This window comes from Pagrus pagrus, assembly GCF_965226575.1.
Source record: "Pagrus pagrus genome assembly, chromosome: 23".
Classification (NCBI taxonomy): Eukaryota; Metazoa; Chordata; class Actinopteri; order Spariformes; family Sparidae; genus Pagrus; species Pagrus pagrus.
In genome coordinates, this window is record NC_140205.1 from 17,533,019 (window position 1) to 17,550,675 (window position 17,657).

The 17,657-nt window shown below is 40.4% G+C and overlaps 1 protein-coding gene across 2 annotated transcripts in view; it reads right to left on the minus strand.

Annotated features, from left to right (window-relative positions):
• Positions 1-13,078, minus strand: part of ptprz1b (protein tyrosine phosphatase receptor type Z1b) — a 61,856-nt gene extending 48,778 nt beyond the window's left edge. For both annotated transcript variants that reach the window (XM_084345130.1, XM_084345129.1), the window contains exon 1: positions 12,813-13,078. In XM_084345130.1, the coding sequence (XP_084201256.1) occupies positions 12,813-12,876 (64 nt within the window). In that variant the 5' untranslated portion in view covers positions 12,877-13,078. The remainder of the gene's footprint in view (positions 1-12,812) is intronic.
• Positions 13,079-17,657: the final 4,579 nt, after the last annotated feature.

Sequence of the window (17,657 nt, forward strand, 5' to 3'; positions counted from 1 at the left end):
GTATAGTGTCAGGTAACACCCCACTACATCCAGCCAGATGGGCTATCACAAATTCCTTTGCAGCCCTTTAGCTCCATAAAAGTCTAATAAAACCAAACAGTTCTGTTATTTAAGACTCTGCTCAGCTAAAACCAAAAACACGTACGCTCACACTGACAGCTGAAGAGTGATAGATGGTCAGGGTCTGCTGGGTCTTTATGTGACAAAAGCTTTAGTACATTTCAGGGTAACAGACTGGAGCTATGTTACTTGAACATTATTCAGAGAGATGGGGACTGGCTTGGTGTATTGGTGTCACATTTATGAAGGCAGACCCAGTTCTGATCCTTATTGTACCCAATTACACTCCAGAACGCCAGCGGTTAAAAAATAACCCGTAGTGTTCCTAACTCATAGCGAGCTGCAGTCAAACGGATTAATAAGAGGCAGCATTTTAAAGAATAATACCCACACTGACAGCATGAGTCAGCGAGCGATGCAAGCACAGCTGCTTTGGGTTAAATATGTGTCTTTTTGCCTTTTTTCAGCTTCAGTTTGGAAGTGTAGCGCGCCTAAAGGGATGCATTTGTACTTGAGTATTTTGTCCATCCTGCGAATGAAAGGAGGCTGTGCAGATCCAGTCCAAACCTTTACCACCACAAAAGCTCTGCATGACACAACTCCCTGCAAGGATACAGACAAATATAGCACAATATACAAAACATACAGGAAAAACTAAAGTAAAGCTGTAAATTTGAACGACTCTCCAGTGACTACACTAATATTAATGCCTAATTTAGGCTATGTGGACAATGTGCATAGGGCTTTAACTAATACATTCATTAGCAAGTATTAGCAACAATTTCTCTCTACACTCAGGATGTAGATGCAACCTAATGTTGTGTAAGTGAGTATAATTGCACTGTTAGGCTGTTCCTGATCATGCTTTGGGTGATGACAGAGGGTCAGAAGGCTAGCTAATGTGCTCACGTTTAGATGGTTCATACTTCATATTTTCACTGCATTAGTGGCAAGAGAGCTCTTTTCTTTCTCTTTGGGCTTCACTTTAGTGTTGTTGAGCCAGTAAAACTGTGTCGTTCTTTGCTGTTACACCTGCAATGTGTTTACTTTGAGCGGTCCAATTAAAAACTGACAAACTCTGGCTTGGTTTAAGGCCAGGTGTTAAGGGGATATATGAACATGGTTCCTCCACATTTTAGCCTGGAGTGGAGATAGTTTTGTTGAGCCATGAGTGTCAGAGACCCTGCAGGGGACTGACCTCAAATCTTGGCTTTGGGCAAGAAAAAAAAAAACTCTAACCAGGCAGGCAGGACAAGAAGCTATGAATAAATGACCCGTATAGACACATGACACAAATGCTCAAACACACGCGGGAAATCATGATCCATGTTTTTGCAAAATGACATGAAAACACAAGACTCAAAGATGATAATTTCAACCATGATACATGTGTATAAACAGTAAGGACTGTGTGATGTGAGATCACATTTAGGACACACACACACACACACACACACACACACACACACACACACACAGACATACAAGGGGGGAATGCACGAAGGACCGAAGAAAGTCAGCCAGTTGGCAGTTGCATGCGTGTGCCTCTGTGTGTGTGTGTCAAACCCTAACCCCCAAGTGTGTTTTCTGTGCATGCAGGCAGTGAGTTCTGGTTTATCCACTGAGCATGTATGATTGCACATGTCCACCTCAGTTATGAGGGAACTGTGTGTGTGTGTGTGTGGCTCACTAATCTGCCAGCCTAGTTAGAGCAGCGAGATGCACCATTTCCATCTGCTCGGTACAAAATGGGAAAATACTGCACAGTGTGCTTGTGTTTGTGTTTGTGTGTGTGTGTGGAAGATTATATATTAAGGGCACTTGCCTTCCTTTTGTGGTCAAAACAGAAGTCTCCATAGCATAAATCATTAAAGGTCCCATAAAGTGACATTTCTATGTCTTTTTAATTACAAAGCAGGTCTAGGTGCAGTATAAATACTAGATATAAATACAGCCCATATTCAGAAACTCTGCCTTCAAATTGGTGTCAGGACGTCTGTAAGGTTGTGATGTCACAGATGTACAGTCACCGCCCGCAGATCCCAGCACAGCTGCGGTTGCAAAATCACCAGCAGCGCTGATGCCTACTCAGGCCTTTGAAAGCTGACCAATCAGGGCAGACTTTTCAGAAGGGTGGGCCTTAAAGAGACAGGCAAAAAAACGGAGCGTTCAGAGTGTGAAAAGAGTTGCTGCAGTAATGTACAGAATAATATAATGTGTTTTTTGAACATTAAAAGCATGTAAACATTTTCCAGAAGATACCCCAACAAAAATTATGAAGCTGAAAACAAAAATAATATTGGAACTCTAACATCTAGGGTGAAGACCTGGTTTAAGAGTAAGGCTTAGTCAAGTAGTTGTCATGGTTTAAATGAGGGTATGTCTCCAGGAAATTAATGTAATGTCCTTTAAAGTCATGGAAACCACTGACTGACTGACTAAAAGATTAAAGCATTGATCACTATTCAACGAGGAGAGCAGAGCCTTAATCAGCATGAAGACAAAAACAAAAGGACACAAAGACGAAAGGAAAGCATAAAGACAACTGGCTTCAAACAAAGGGTTTGAAGAAATTACTTTGCTGTATGATTTTCCATACCAGCTTTGATTAACATTCAAATTTCTGAGTTAAACGACTGGAAATGCTGTTTATGTATTGTAGATTTTACAGACTAATTCGTCCATTAAGAGGCAGCACTCTCACAGACACTAAACTTGATTATCAACAAGTGTTCAGCCTGTGGATGATAAACTTTCATTGAAGAATTGAGTAGACATGTTTCCATCAGCATTCAGCCTGAATCAGCGGAGTTTCCATGACAACAGTTCACAGCGTCATGACAACGGAAGAGCCCCCGATGGCGCGTGGAACACCCTGACTTCCTGTCGGCTTCCTGCTCCGACTCTCTCTCTGCCATGGATACAAAACCATCCCCTCTCCTCTCTATCTTTCAGTGTGGGGTCACGCCCCCAATTCCTCACTTGTCTGGCAGACACACATGGACACACACACTCTCACACACACGGACAAATATACAAAGACACATGTATTCAGAGACACATATATGCACTCACACACCTGCGATATAACCCTTGCACAAATAAAAGTATGCATGTATATTTATACACTCGCACAAGGGTGTTAGGGGGCTTTTTTCAGGTGTTTGTGCACCAGGGAGGGAAGATTAAGCGCCCACCCAAAGATTTCTATTGAAATGTGTGTGTATAAGACTAAGGGGGCTGGTTGGCTGGTGGGGGTGGGGGTTAATCAACTTTCAACCAACCAATTGGTCACAGTCGCAGCCCCATGATGAACTTCCACACTGGGAAAGAAAGTTTGTCCTGTGCTGAGTTCCAGTTAACTTTCACTCCACTAGTCTCTGAATTCTGCTCGACAAAGCAAAAGACAAAGCCTCAATTAACTTTCATCAAAACAGTTGCTTTTGGTTCCCACTTTCGTCGCTGCCTAAAAGAACAAACCTATGTGTGGCTCATCAGATGAAAGCCCTGCGACAGAAATTCAACTTTGTTTCTGGAGAAAAAGAAAAGGCCTTACTTTGAGAAATTACTTTGAGTTTCATCGTGATTCCTTGTCTTTCTTTCTCTCTTTGAACTCTCAGCAATTCTCTGAACAATAAAAGGGAATATTTGTCAGCGCTTCAAGAAAAGCAACTTCTGGCACTAACTTACATCTCCCTGTCAAACTTCATTCATAGTGTCTTTCGCTGTGGGTTCTCACATACAACAAAGCTTTAAGGTAAAAGAGACTCTTTAATTTGAAAATTTCAATCTCAGTAAACTTCAAAGAATTCTCCTTTCTGTCAGATTTTCTCACATGATGTAATAGTAGATTAAGTCACAAATTGGAGTCACAACAGGAAAGAGCATCCCATGCTCCATGTATGTCAAGTATATTTCTAGTTGTCAGTGGTGACGATGTTTGAGTCAAAGTTTGAGAATAAAAACAAAACAATGCTGGACTCAAAAAGATGAATCTATCTAGGTTGGACAAGAATACCCAGGTCACATTTCAGGGGATGTGGGAGAAATTAAGTCCTAAACTTAAACAGGTATTACTGTCTCCCTCACCTGACACATCGTGCTACTAAAGTTTCCTTGTAAGGTATTGAATGAGGCACTACAGCAGGCAACTGTATTCCCATTGGGGCAAACTGCCAACATGCACAGGTTCAGGGTGTGACTTTCCACTGTACACCCCTACAATGCAACCATTGTATAGTAAGTTGTTTTCTATGAAGTCTTGTAATGTTAATGGCAATAAGTTCAGTTCATACCATCAGCAATATCGTCAGTAGCACAACTCGCACACAGAGGAGCAGAGTTTGCACTAGGGTGAGCCTTGGTGCTCCCATGATATGTCTGACCTCTGACATAGGTCTATAGCTGTTACACAAAGGACTTTGAAGCAGTGTTTGCAACATTTGCAAGACAACAGTCACATGGGTAAACCATAGTACCACCATGACACAAAGAACAATACTATATAAAAGAGAAATTCCAAAGTTGTGACACAATGTTAATAGGACATCTTATCATGAAACAAGCTCTGCTCCAAAGCAGGGAAACAGCAAAACAAAGGATATAGTTATAAAGAGAGCATGTTACCAGTTCTTATTGAGACTAAGAGAATATTCTGATCATAAATATTGAGTGAGAAAATTCCCTAAAAGCTAAGTATGAGCGTGTTTGCATGTGTTATCATGTTGGTATGTGCTATAGTCTTGTATGCCCATCGAGCAGCAGCAAGGTTCTTTCCCTCTCCGGTAGCCTCGGTCCTTGATGCCAGCCTTTTTAAAAACAACAGTGGCTTTTGTATGCGGGCACAGACAGAGACAGACAGCCATTGTCAGCAGCTGTAACTTCAGACAGACCTCCTCAACTGGAGAGACTACAGAGAGAGTGTTGGCATTTTGTGGTTTCAGTGACTAAGTTTCACTCTTTCTCTCCTTTTCACCTTTTGTCCTGTGTTATCCTCCTTTTCTGCGTCATGCTCCTCTGCTGGTTAGCCGTAGTTCCTCAAGTCCCATATGCTGAATCATTCCTCTGGTTATTCTTCTTCATGAAACCCACCAACTCCACTCTCTACCTCCCTTTGTAATTATCTATACTACATTTTTAGAGAATTACAGAAAGTGACATGCAAGACAAATCATTATTTTATACACAGCATAACATTTTGACCAACTCCTAGGAGAGGAAGTAGTTCAGAGCCAAGATGATTTTTCTTTGGCAAGGTGGTCATTATTCCAGGAAGGTGCCCATCTGTTTCATTGCGCTCACTAGGCAAAGTAATTGCCCGAGGAGATAAAGTAGAAGGATTTGAACTTCTCTGTCTTAACCTCTCTTTTTTCATTCTTTATTCAACAACTTCTGTCATTGTTTGTACTGTAGGTACAACCAAGTGCAACACTATGAGTGCCCTCCGAGAGCGAATGTCTGAAAACGTCAACCATTGTCAACCATATTTAAACAATTTCATTTCCCCCTTTCTATGAAGACCAGCTTTTCACCCTGCCCTCAAATGTGGTCTTTCAGAAGTACACTCTGGCCTTCCTACATGGTCAGACGACACATCTTATGAACTATACTATCAGTCAATTTAACCGACAATAACAAAAAAAAGTCATGTGAAGGAGGAAGAGAGAACTGAGGAACTATGATGAACACTGCCGTGCCTTTTCCTGTTTCACATTCAGGTATGGGTCATGATTTCAAAATATCGAAAAGGAAAAATTGTTTATCGAAAAACATATAATATTGCATATATAGTTTTCCACTTGTTTTTTACCAGTGTCTGAAGAGGCCTTGGTAGAATAACACTGTGACACCCATGTCGCAATAAGCTACAGTAAATGCAAACACCAGATCTTCAAATAATCGATCAGTTCCCAGTGACAATCGAATCGCATTTTTGCTTGAAATGCCCATCCCTGGTATTTAACCACATTTTCTGTCCAGTAACCTGAGTGTTGTACTGGTGGTGTGAAAGAAACACTCCACTGAAATTCTGTCTCTTAAGTATCAAACACTAACTTCCTGTATAGCCTTGAAAAGTGGCTCTGCAAAGTTTTTAGCTTGCTCCTTTGTAGAGGATGGCAACTGTAATTAACATGGATTCAGAGTAGGTAGAATGGATTTCAATGGGGTTCTCAAACACTTATCAAACCACTCCTGCAACATAATCCACTTCTCCTAACACTCATAGTCATTCCTCATGATAACTAAATACACTCCCTCCCCTCCTCATAACTCAGAAGCTCGACCTGAATTTGTAGATTTACAGTAAAAGCTCACCAGTGAAGATATGCATTCTGATGGAGAGCTGTTTTAGAAGTTTCTATGAATGTTTTGATGCTTTTACTTTGACACCCTCAACACTGGGTCACCAATAGGAAGCTGCCTAATGTTGCTGTTCATCATGAAAGAGCCACATTGCAAGTTGGCAAGCGTGGTAAGTATATTAAATCAAGCTAAAGTGACCTACTCAAACCAGGAACATTGGAAGACAACTCATACTGTATTAGAGCAATTCCGGTGAAAATACTGTCTAATATTTTAAGTATTAGGTTTACATTTCTGTTGAGTCTTGGCTTGTCTAATGTAAGAGAGCTTTCCACCATTGGATTCCACTTTCACCTTTAAGACTTCCTAGCTTCTACCAATCACTGCCGACGACACAAACTTCCAAAGAAACTTTTGAGTGACATAAGTGTTTCACAGAGCTGAGTTTCCTGTCCAGGCTGCTCTGCATCAAAGAGATTCAGCTGTCCTCGTGGCACAGGCGAGCTTTAAAATAACTGTGACCGTACGCTGCCACAGTGAGAGCAGACTGCAGCTAAATGGATTAAAGAATAAGAGCACTTATGAATAAAATGCTTTTAGATGGAGAGACCAGACGAGATACCAGTAGAGCGAGGGGAAGAGACAGAGGGAAGGAAGACAAAATATCACAGAGGAAAGCAGGCAATCAATTATTCAATGTAACATCTGTGGTTTATAGCAATTGCCAACACTGTGGTGAGTATAATGCAACACACAATCAGTACACTTCGTGACAGTACTGAAAAGGGGCATAGTGCTCAGATCTACAAAATGACACAGTATTTTGCTCCATTCTGAGGATTAATGATCTGTGTTAGGAAATTACATATTTTTGTACTGTCTTATAATGAAACTTTTCCGTACAATATCATAATCTCTCAATTTTGTATGCCAAAAAAAAAAAAAAAGAAAATCTGATTATATTTTTTTGCAGCTAAAAACCAGACAGTTAAGACGGCTTTGGAAAATCTTTCTAACAAGATTTATTTCCGTCAGTGAAGATTTTTATTTGGCTGATTTACAGAGCTTGACTCCATCAGGCTGTGTGTATGTGTGTGCGCATGTTTGTAAGTTAGCGTACACATAATCTCATCTTAAGCATGGAGTTGAAGCTGGAAGGAGGGAGACACAATTATAACTTGTGCTATATACAGTCAAAAAAAAGAGGGGTTGAGAATAGGAAGAATAAAAACAAACAGTGCGGGTTCACATAGGAGTCAAAACATTGTTCTGTGTGTGTTTGAGGGTTGGCATGAACCAGCAGTGATATATGATGTTGGTGTTAATGTCCCTATTTAAGTTTAACAGGTCTGTCTCTTACTGTAAATGTCAGGAAATGTTTTCAGAGTTGTCAATTCTGCCAAAAAGGTGACTATGATGCCTCATGTGATAATAAGCAAGGTCCTAATTACAGTGGTATTTAACTCACATGTAAATTTAATTGAATCATTAACATTTCAGTTAATGGGCCTATCCAATCCATCAAACCCCCCCCTCCCAAAAAAACTCACCTTATTAAACATATCTGTCACTTTTATTGCCTCATGTCAAGTGATTTTCAATTGAGACTCAAAATTGTAACAGTTTGGCATTACGATGACAGGAGCTGAGATTATCAACTAATACCATGGTAGCGACGTGTCAATAACAAGGTAGCCATGCCCAAGTGTTTCCCACACATAAATGTTACTTGATTGGGCCACCCGGGTTTGCTGACCCATTTTAACATTTTTTACTTGACTTTTTATCCATCCAAGAGAGCAACGCCATCCATGATCTTTTAACAACTTTTTAACTCCCCTCGCTCTACACCTCTCATCTACTGACAATCCCACACGCACTGCAGAGAAACAGAAAAATAGATACACTTTCTGGTTTTACCTGTAATTGCAATGTTTGTGCTGTCTCCTCTCCCATTTAATGTCGGCATACCTATGCCATTGTTTTGTAAAAGCTTCAAAGAAGTGCTATATCGAAACATGCATCCAGCCACAAGTAAACATCATTCTGTGGTCAACACTAATGGCCTGAGCACACTGCCTTATTTTCTATTTAACCCTAAATGGGACCATAATTTACAAAATGAACATCATGCTGTTGCGAAGAAGACTTGAAACTAGTGATTAAGGTCATAAACTCAAAAGGAAACTGTTTACTGAGGTAATAAATCAAGTCAGAAGTAGGGTCATTTTATCATAAGCTTACATACAATCTTACAAACTTATTTTTGCAACCAGTTAATGGAGTATCCTTAAGCTCGAACAAAATACTGAATGCATTTCCTTCACTTTTTAAGTATTAAAAATCCGGTAGTATTTATATTCATATTTAGTAGCTTGTCGTCTTCATTTTCCCCGTCTTTGTTGGCGCATTGCTTCATTTGCTGCCTCATCACCGCCACCTGCAGATCAGTGGAATAGTGTTAAACATTATTACGTCAGCTCGCGCAAGCTCCGCAGTGAGTTTGTTGTATAAGTTTAAAAGGTAAGCATCTTTTATTGAAACTCTTCTGAGACAGTTTCATCCCTGCTGTGATCCACTATGCATGTGTCTCTCTGTTATCATTGCGCTCTACTTAATATTTATGGAATTACACATTCAGTATCCTACGTGTGCCAGAATGTGCATGCCAGAATTTTGTAGGCAATTACTACGACACCATCAGGCATCCTATTATGCCACCGGATACAACCCCTCTGGTTCGAATGCTCCGAGTGCACTGGGTGGCCAGATGGTATATCACAAGGAGAGCATATGATCACTGAACTCACATTAAGTAAAACACATTAACTATGACATACTGTATGGTGGTATGTTGGCAAGATTTCTTTGGAGGCGAGATGTAAAGGACTATATAGCGCTATTTGATGGAGTTTAGTTGAATTTACTACGATTTGTAGGTACTGACTGTTTATACTTACACATACACACACAAACTGTAGCTCTACTGAGCTGTTGAATGATCAATAGCATGCAGGCTGTGGTTGTGTAGTTCCATCTAACCAATCACCATGCTCCACCAATCTATTAATCCAGCAGTGCATTCGCCAGCAATTCCAATTCAATTCACTGTGGCTCGACAACAATAAAAAATATATCCAAACAGGAATACTGACTGTAGCAAGAGAAGGCACATTTTACTTGCCATGCCATCTGAGCTCTGGTGGTACACATTACTGCTCCACATGTTCTCAAAATGTTAGAGTGAGTCATCCAGTGAGAGTACTGAATTGCAGTCCGTTAGGAGTGATTATGGGTAGAAGGAGTCAGATGGAGTCCTTTATGTCTGAGAGCTGAACAGAACAAAAAGAGGTCTAGAGAGAGAAGAGCTATGAGATGAGAAGAGACGAGCATAGATACAACCATCACGCTGAGCTGAATTAGATTAGTTTTAAATCTCTCACCACAAGGATCACAGGATAGTAAAACTCAAAGCTACAGGGGTTGAAACACTCTTATATACATATATTCAATGTCACGATATTACAACAAAATCCCTTTCCTGCTGAACGGCACATATGGAACCACAGACAGAAGGTGTGAAGGCCACTGAGAAGTCAGATGTATAGAGGCAACCATGCTGTTAAAAAACATATGGCACAGTGAAGCACTCCAGCTAGAAGATTGCGTTTGGACAAACAAGGCCAAAATGAGAGCACCGACGACACCACAGCAACTTGTATGGGTGTGTTTGTATGGGAGAGTGCAAGCAAGAGGCCGAAATGTGTTTGTGTGTGATTTTGAGTGGTGTCCAGGCATATTGTGGGACAGATGGCTGGAGGATGCTCCATTTCCTTCTCTCTCTGTGTATCTAAACAGCATCTTCAACACAAACATTTTAAATGAAGCAACTTGCAGCAGATGGGTGGATACAGCACATGTAAACCTGCAGCCACAGAAAAGTGAAATGAACAAGCTAAATTTCTCACACATCTGCTAAAAGCAGCTCAACTGCTGCAACGTCGGAGTGTAACCAGCTTTGAACTTTTCAAATTTACCAGAAAATTAACTTGGCTGTAGCCAGTCTGGAATCCAGAGATGACTCTCTCTAACCATCTCTAGTTAATTAATGAACAGTTTTTTGCTCTGGAGACAGCAGGTGAAGGAAAGAGTTCAAGGCCACTGGCATTAATGGGAAATGTGATCTTCATTTTATGAAACAAGACTGATAAGACTAATTAGAAACAACCAATTAAAAGTGAGGGCAGGTTTGAGGACTAATGCAGCTCACACACCCCATCTTTCACAATTTGTATATTTCTGTACTAAGTTACATTACATTACAAAAAAAAAAAAAAAAAAAAACATCTCATGGGCTCATCTGAGTTAATCTGATCATACAAAATCTCATCAGAGGGAATCATGCAGGTTTCTGTCCAGGACATGTAAACACCTCTGATCTCTTTCTGAATATAATGTCATGAGATCGATATCCTGCACTTTTCTGGAACACACAGTTGATGGAATAAAAAATGGTTAGATAACCATGTTGAGAATCAGTGTTAAACATTTTAGCATGCTATTCCATTTATCAAAGGTTGGATGAAAAGGTCAGCCAAAGCTTTACTAAAGATGGGTGAACAGGGACTACCTGGGGTTCTTCAAGTTCAATTGAGTCCTCAGCAGATTTGGGAACTTTTTCAATTTAATTTTCAGCTTAAGTAAAAAAGGCTTTGTCCTTCCGTCTGCGCAAGTAGTTTATGTCAACTGGTTTTGATTTTTGAGGCCAATACCGGTATCAATATCGGAGAGCATAAACTTTCCAATGACAATATGTTGGCTGATATTCTGCTCTTACAAACATATACAACAAACATTTCGGATGGGGATCTGATCTCTCATTTCTACTTATCAGACAAACTATGCAAGAGCGTCACTGTTTCAAAACTAGCTCAGACATATCTTTGGTACTTCTATGCTGCAATTCTTTGTTACTCAGTGATCGACATATCCACCGATATATCAGTAATAAGCTCATACTGATCAAAATATCAACTCTACTGATTTATTCTTTGCTTCTACTGTATATCACATATCTTTACAGTGATGGTGATACATGTAAAAGCTTATTAATTGATACATGAAGGTTCCCATCAAGAGAAAATAATTTTGTTTTATATCAAACTTTTTCCCTCAAACTTGATGTTTCCAATGCCACTGGTCTAATTTTAGCTACGTCTGAAGCAATGATACATGCTTGTTACATGTGTAAAAACATTACATTGACTGACCTGGTTGCCAGGTGATAATTACCTGTTAAAAGCTGCAAATAGCTTCCAGGCTACCAGTCTGGTTTTCATGAAACCTGAAGGGATGATTCATCTCGGTAGAGACTGAATTACAAAATGTTTATTTGTGTCTCTTTTAGAAATGAGTATACAGACACAATCTATAGAAAGTGTTTGTTTTTTTTAATCTTACTTCTGCACCCATTGCTGAAATCAGCACCAACTCCTTCTCTCAGATGTCTTTCCAAAAGAGGATCTGTGCTTTGACAGCTGCTTGGATTCAGAACTTGAGTGCTTGTTACGATTTTACAAAATGACTTTGGAAAGGTCCATCCATAGCACTTGGTAATGGTGAAAAACATCACACGTGGATTGTAAAATAAATAAATAAATAAATGAATAAATAAATAAATAAATAAATAAAACATGTCATTTCTGAAAGGTTTTAGACACATTGGACATCCCTTGCACAAGGAGAGCCCTGGTAAACTTAAGATGGATACTCAGCATCAATACTGGGAAAGAAGATAACCTAAATTTAAGCCTATCTTGAGGAAATAAAGCAATAATTAAGCTAAATAAGGTCATAAAATTTACGACTAAGTAACAATTACTTTTAGAATGTCTTTTGAAAAACATTTTATTTGGTGCCACTGTCAAGTTTCTAACGGAAATGCACAGGAACATTAGGACTGACCGCCTGTATCCAATCAAAGTTCATGAGAGGCTGTGGGAGCACTTTGAGCACCTTCCTCAAACCCAGTATTCAGGACAGACGACACAACACAGAGCGTCGCCACAAACACTGCACAATTTCATTCATACTTCAACATGTGTTTGGAAGATCGACTCAACCTGTTTAAAGCATGACAGTTAAAACACAGCACATCATTCACGTGGAACTAAATTTGAGTGGGATATTTAGCGAGAGTCTGTATTGTAGAAACACATTTCCACGCATGTTCTAACAAATGCGATCTACATGCAACATTCATCTTCCTTTGCCGCCGATTGCAGATTTTGAAGCGCAGGCTGAAGTGTGCAGGATGCTCAATGTCCGAGGGAATTAAACCGACAGCACCGCTCAATCTTTGACAGCGTTCAAAACGTCCACAGCATCACATGTCAGCCCTCACCACGATCAATTACATCAGGATTTTTCTCTCCACTCCAGTTTCTTACCTATTTGGCTGAAAAGGAGAAGCTGGGAGATGAAAATATTGGTCCTGGGAACTGCCGTCTCCATGGTCTCGGAGAGAAAATGAGCCGTAAAGAGGCAGAGTGTGGGTTTATAAGAGACGGACGGCGGGTCGGGTGCGTAAAGATGCGCTACCAGGTCATCTTCCCTCCTCTGCTGCCTCTGTGTGGGGCGCCAGGGGCTAAATCCTCGGATGATCGGTTTGGCTCGGCTCGGCGTGGTTCGGCTGGGTTTGATTTGAAGAGTGCTGGCTCGCTGGCTGGTTGGTTGATAGCGGACGCGCACTCACGTATATCGCAATAGGAGACGGGCTGTGAGCGCGCGCCGCCCACTGCCCTTAATGGAAATCACTGTATCACTCCTATAATATTCTTATGATATTACCACAGGGACGTGGAGTGTGTCAGCAGCATGCAGCTGCGATTTAGAGGCTTTTATCTGCTCGGGCAGCAGTGACGGATTTACATGATATTCCTACAGTGGCTTCTCTGTGGATGTGTTCAGACAACTTGTTATACTTTATGGCAATAGGACAAAAAAAGAATAAAGAAATATTTTAGAAAATGCATTAATGATGAAAACAAATTGTATCCATACTTGGTCGTTTTTGTGTTCTTGTTATCTAATAATGCCAAGTGTAAATTGAATGACAATATAATATGTCCATACCAGACAGTATCCAAATTAGTCACATTTTTATCCCATATATCACTGTTAGGTGCTCCAAAGTGAGTTTTAGTGACCTCCTCTATAATGCAGAATTCATAAAGGGAATGATTTGATCTGATCACATAGCAAGGCTTGATTAGCAAGCAAAACTTTATTTATATAGACCTAGCACATTTCATTCCAGGTGGATGCACAATGTGCTGCACAGAACTTGAGCTACCAGTTGCAGCCAAAACAAACCTGTGTGGATAGTTGAGGGTAAAACATTGGACAAAAGTAGACAGTTAAAGGTGGAATATGTAAGAATTTAAAGCAACATTATGTAGAAGTTGTCATTTTTTTGCGATTTGGCGTGAAACACCACTGATATAGAGATGTCCAATGAAGTTAGCACGCTAACCAGCTAGCCCTGGCCCATCCCAGTCCAAAGCTCCTATTCTAGTGATGTAAACACCAACACTCAACCCGGTGCTCTAAACTCCTGGTTCAGACTGCTAGCTGCACGGCGCTAACGATCTAGCTGCAGCTAAAGTTAGCAGCATTTAGCGGTAACTCTCATGATATGCTGCCCCCATTTGTTTTCTGTATGAACTTGACAAGTGGCCAGTTCTTACATACTGAACCTTTAAAATACTATATATGACTGAAAATTAAGACCAGCAAGTAACTGACCAGTTAAAGTTACGGAATGTGAATTTAAGTCATTAAAATGTAATAATAACATAAGATAAGAAAAATAATAATTAAGACCAACAGTTGACAATACATAAGGATATCAATAAGGATAATAGATATCATAGAGTCATTACAGGTGAATAAGACAGCAGTGACGTAGGAAATGAGCAAAAAGCATGGTTAGGTTACATCAAATGTCTAACCTTACTGTTGAGTACCACAACTGTTGAGTATCGTGGTGACCTTCACAAAAAGTTTCATTTGAGTACTTCACAAAGCTTTAAGTAGACTCATGGAGAAACCTCACATTTTTTTTACATTTTGTATAAAGCAGTGAAAAGAAACAAGAATGTGGATCCAACCAGCAGGACTGTCCCACAGCGTGTGTGTATTTGCAATGGTGGGGAGATTTGGCAATAGTTGGACTAGGAGATTCCCATGAAGTTCACAATAGCATAGTACTGAGTGTGTGTATGTGTGTGTGTGTGTGTGTGTGTGTGTGTGTGTGTGTGTGTGTGTGTGCGTCCTGTGAAAAAGAATTAGTGTAGCTTCACAAGCAACAGGCTTCAATGGTGCAAAAACACACGGTTGTGGGAGCTTGTAAATGTTTGAGAGAGTGAGTGTGTGTGTGTGAGACAGGCTTCAGTCACACAATAACATGCTGCTCTCGTTACTCTGTGTGCATTAATTAGCATAAATTAAGAGAGATAATCCTCTTTAATTCAGGCGGGAGCCTTGTCTCACTTGTTGGACCAACATTTTTTCGGATGCTTGTTACAATATCCTCCCTGCCTCTGTGCTTCCGGTATATAAGCCTGTGTGTGTGTGTGTGTGTGTGTGTGTGTGTGCGTGTGTGTGTGCGCATGTTTGTGGGAGAAAGGGAGTGTGGCTGGTGGAATAACAACATGTTGATTGCAGCATCAGTTTTTGTGAAAACTGAAAAACAGGGTGAATAGAGCAGAAAAATGACTGGAGAGTATTGCTGTATTATTACAGTTTATATGACAGACACCAGCATACTTTCACACAAACTGTTGTTTTTTTTTTGCTGAACCAAATGAAAAAATGTCATCAAAACAGATATGCCCTTACACACACAGAGTTCCTGTCTGCTCTGACAGGTGTAAAGACACTGCTGTGTGGTGAATGATCACAGTGTGCTGTCGCCTCCTGCAAAGTATCCACAGCTTTTTCAGATCCTGTTGCTGTGGAAAGCTGATTTGGTTTTTACTGCACACAGGCAGCTATGGATTATGGATTATGTGTTTGCTCTCCTTTTCCTCTCTCTATCTGCGTGTTTATATCGTAAGTGGAGCAAGGTCAGCAAATCAACAGGAGTTCATTTAGGTCATCCACTCTCCACGGCTCAAAATATCTTAAGAGAACACTGATCAGATTTTCATGAAGCTTTGGGAAAAGATGCATACTATAGCTTCTGTCCATTTTTTCTGACACTACACTGGTCCCTCTAAGGATGATGTGACAATTTGTTTAATAATCTATATTATATATAGACTGAGACTCTATCCCATTTCCAGTTTTTACTGGAGCTCAGCTCTGAGTTACAAGTGATAAAATCTTCCACATGTGACCAGACATTTGCAATATGTCATCATCAGCTGAGGTGATTTATCTTGTGTTACTTTGGCAATCCCGATATTATCACAGTACTGTTTGCCATTTATCTAATGGAGATAGAAAAAACATGGACACACGCTTGGAATTCATTCACACTATGAAACAAGTCTTCAAATAAACAAGAACGCAGCTTCATTTCATTAAGCTAACATTAGTTTCCTATGCTCCTACCCTGACTGTCTGTCTGCACTGATGTTAGAGGAGCAGTACCAACTGCAACAACATCAATGCTTGATTTGAGTTACATTTCGGGTGTCATATGCCATCAAAGGGGTGCAACATTAAAATACTGTAAGTCCAAATGTCGGACTGTCAAGCAAAAATCAGCAATAACAATGCAATGTTAGATAACTAGCTAGTTAACAACCAAGACATCAGCAAACTAGTAGCCATTGCTTATGCTTGTTGGAGGGCCATGTGCCCTAACTCAACCCCCTTACCCTCTATCCCAACAAGAATCAGGACACCGTACCACTAGGCATGAACATGCAAAATGGAGAGATAGGGCTAAGTGGTTGGGGCAAGAGGTGAATTTGGCCTAAACCATGTGTTTGAGTTTGACAAAACAAAAAAAAGTCAAAGTCCAAAGTAAAAAGTTGCAGTTGTAGGCACAAAGAAGCTGCTACAGCTCTATCTTACTTGTACGGGGCAATAAACAGGAAAAATACACAAGAATACTAGCAAAATAATACTCTGGTTACCACAAGATAAAGACTATATCAAGTTTCTTGGAAAAAATGATCCTCTAGTGATGTGTTTGCTGTCTAATCATTTCTTTCTCAAGGTTCAATTAATGAAGTCATCGGTGGACATTCCAAAAATTGCTCTCTTAAATCGCTACATCCCCCACACATTTTGAATATGTGTATGTTGTGTAGTGTGTGCGGCTGAATCCCTGTTGCCATGACAGTGGACGACCGTGGATGCCGTTTCTGAGTTGACAGTGATATTGACTTCCAGCGGTGGCAACTGGAGGTCAGTATCCTGGACACCACCGGGCTGACAAATACTGGTCGATGTGTGTGTGTGTGTGTGTGTGTGTGTGTGTGTGTAAGACAGAGGGATAGATGCCATCGGTGGTCGATGCCTGCTATGGAGCAACACAGCTCTGTGTGTGGCTTGTTAGTCCTGCATATGTGCGGTGTTTGGGTGAGTACTGTAGTTAATTAATGCCCATGTGCATTTGTGTGTATGCAAATGTGTAAGTGCTGAAGACAGTCGTATGTGTATGCTACTGTGGTGGAACAAGCTATGATTGGCTTTCAGGGAGGAAAACTGGAGTTCAGGCAAAACAACATATCACACGATTACGCCTGAAACAGTTAGTGTGTATTGGTACACGATCTCTGACTCTTCTGTTGTACATTTGTTCCTATTTGACTGATGAACTTGGAAAATGGCAGCTCTATAAAGAACACTTGACGCTCTCGCGCATCAGCACATTTGTTGTTGATAATTCAGGTTCCTGCAACATTTTAACTGTTGCACATATGGACCAAGAATCTGTGAGCACTTTGTCTGTGTTCTAATTAACAGGCAGGTTGACCACTGAGCCAGTGTTGAAAGAAAATGTTCCTTTAGGGAAAATCTGCTGTAATTAGTATTCATTAAACCCTTATTATAGTAGAGCCATTGTACCTGAAGATCATCTGTCTCTTAAAGGCAAGCAAAAAAAACAGGAATCAGACAGTCAAGAGTCACCATGTTGTGGAAAGAATGTCATGGCTGTCATTTATCATCGGCATCAAGCAGCTTCAGAAAACAGTAAGAGATGCCTGTCTGCATATTTGTGTGTGTATGTGTGTGTGTTTCCGAAAAAGAAACTGAGCATAAGTGTGCGCCTTTAA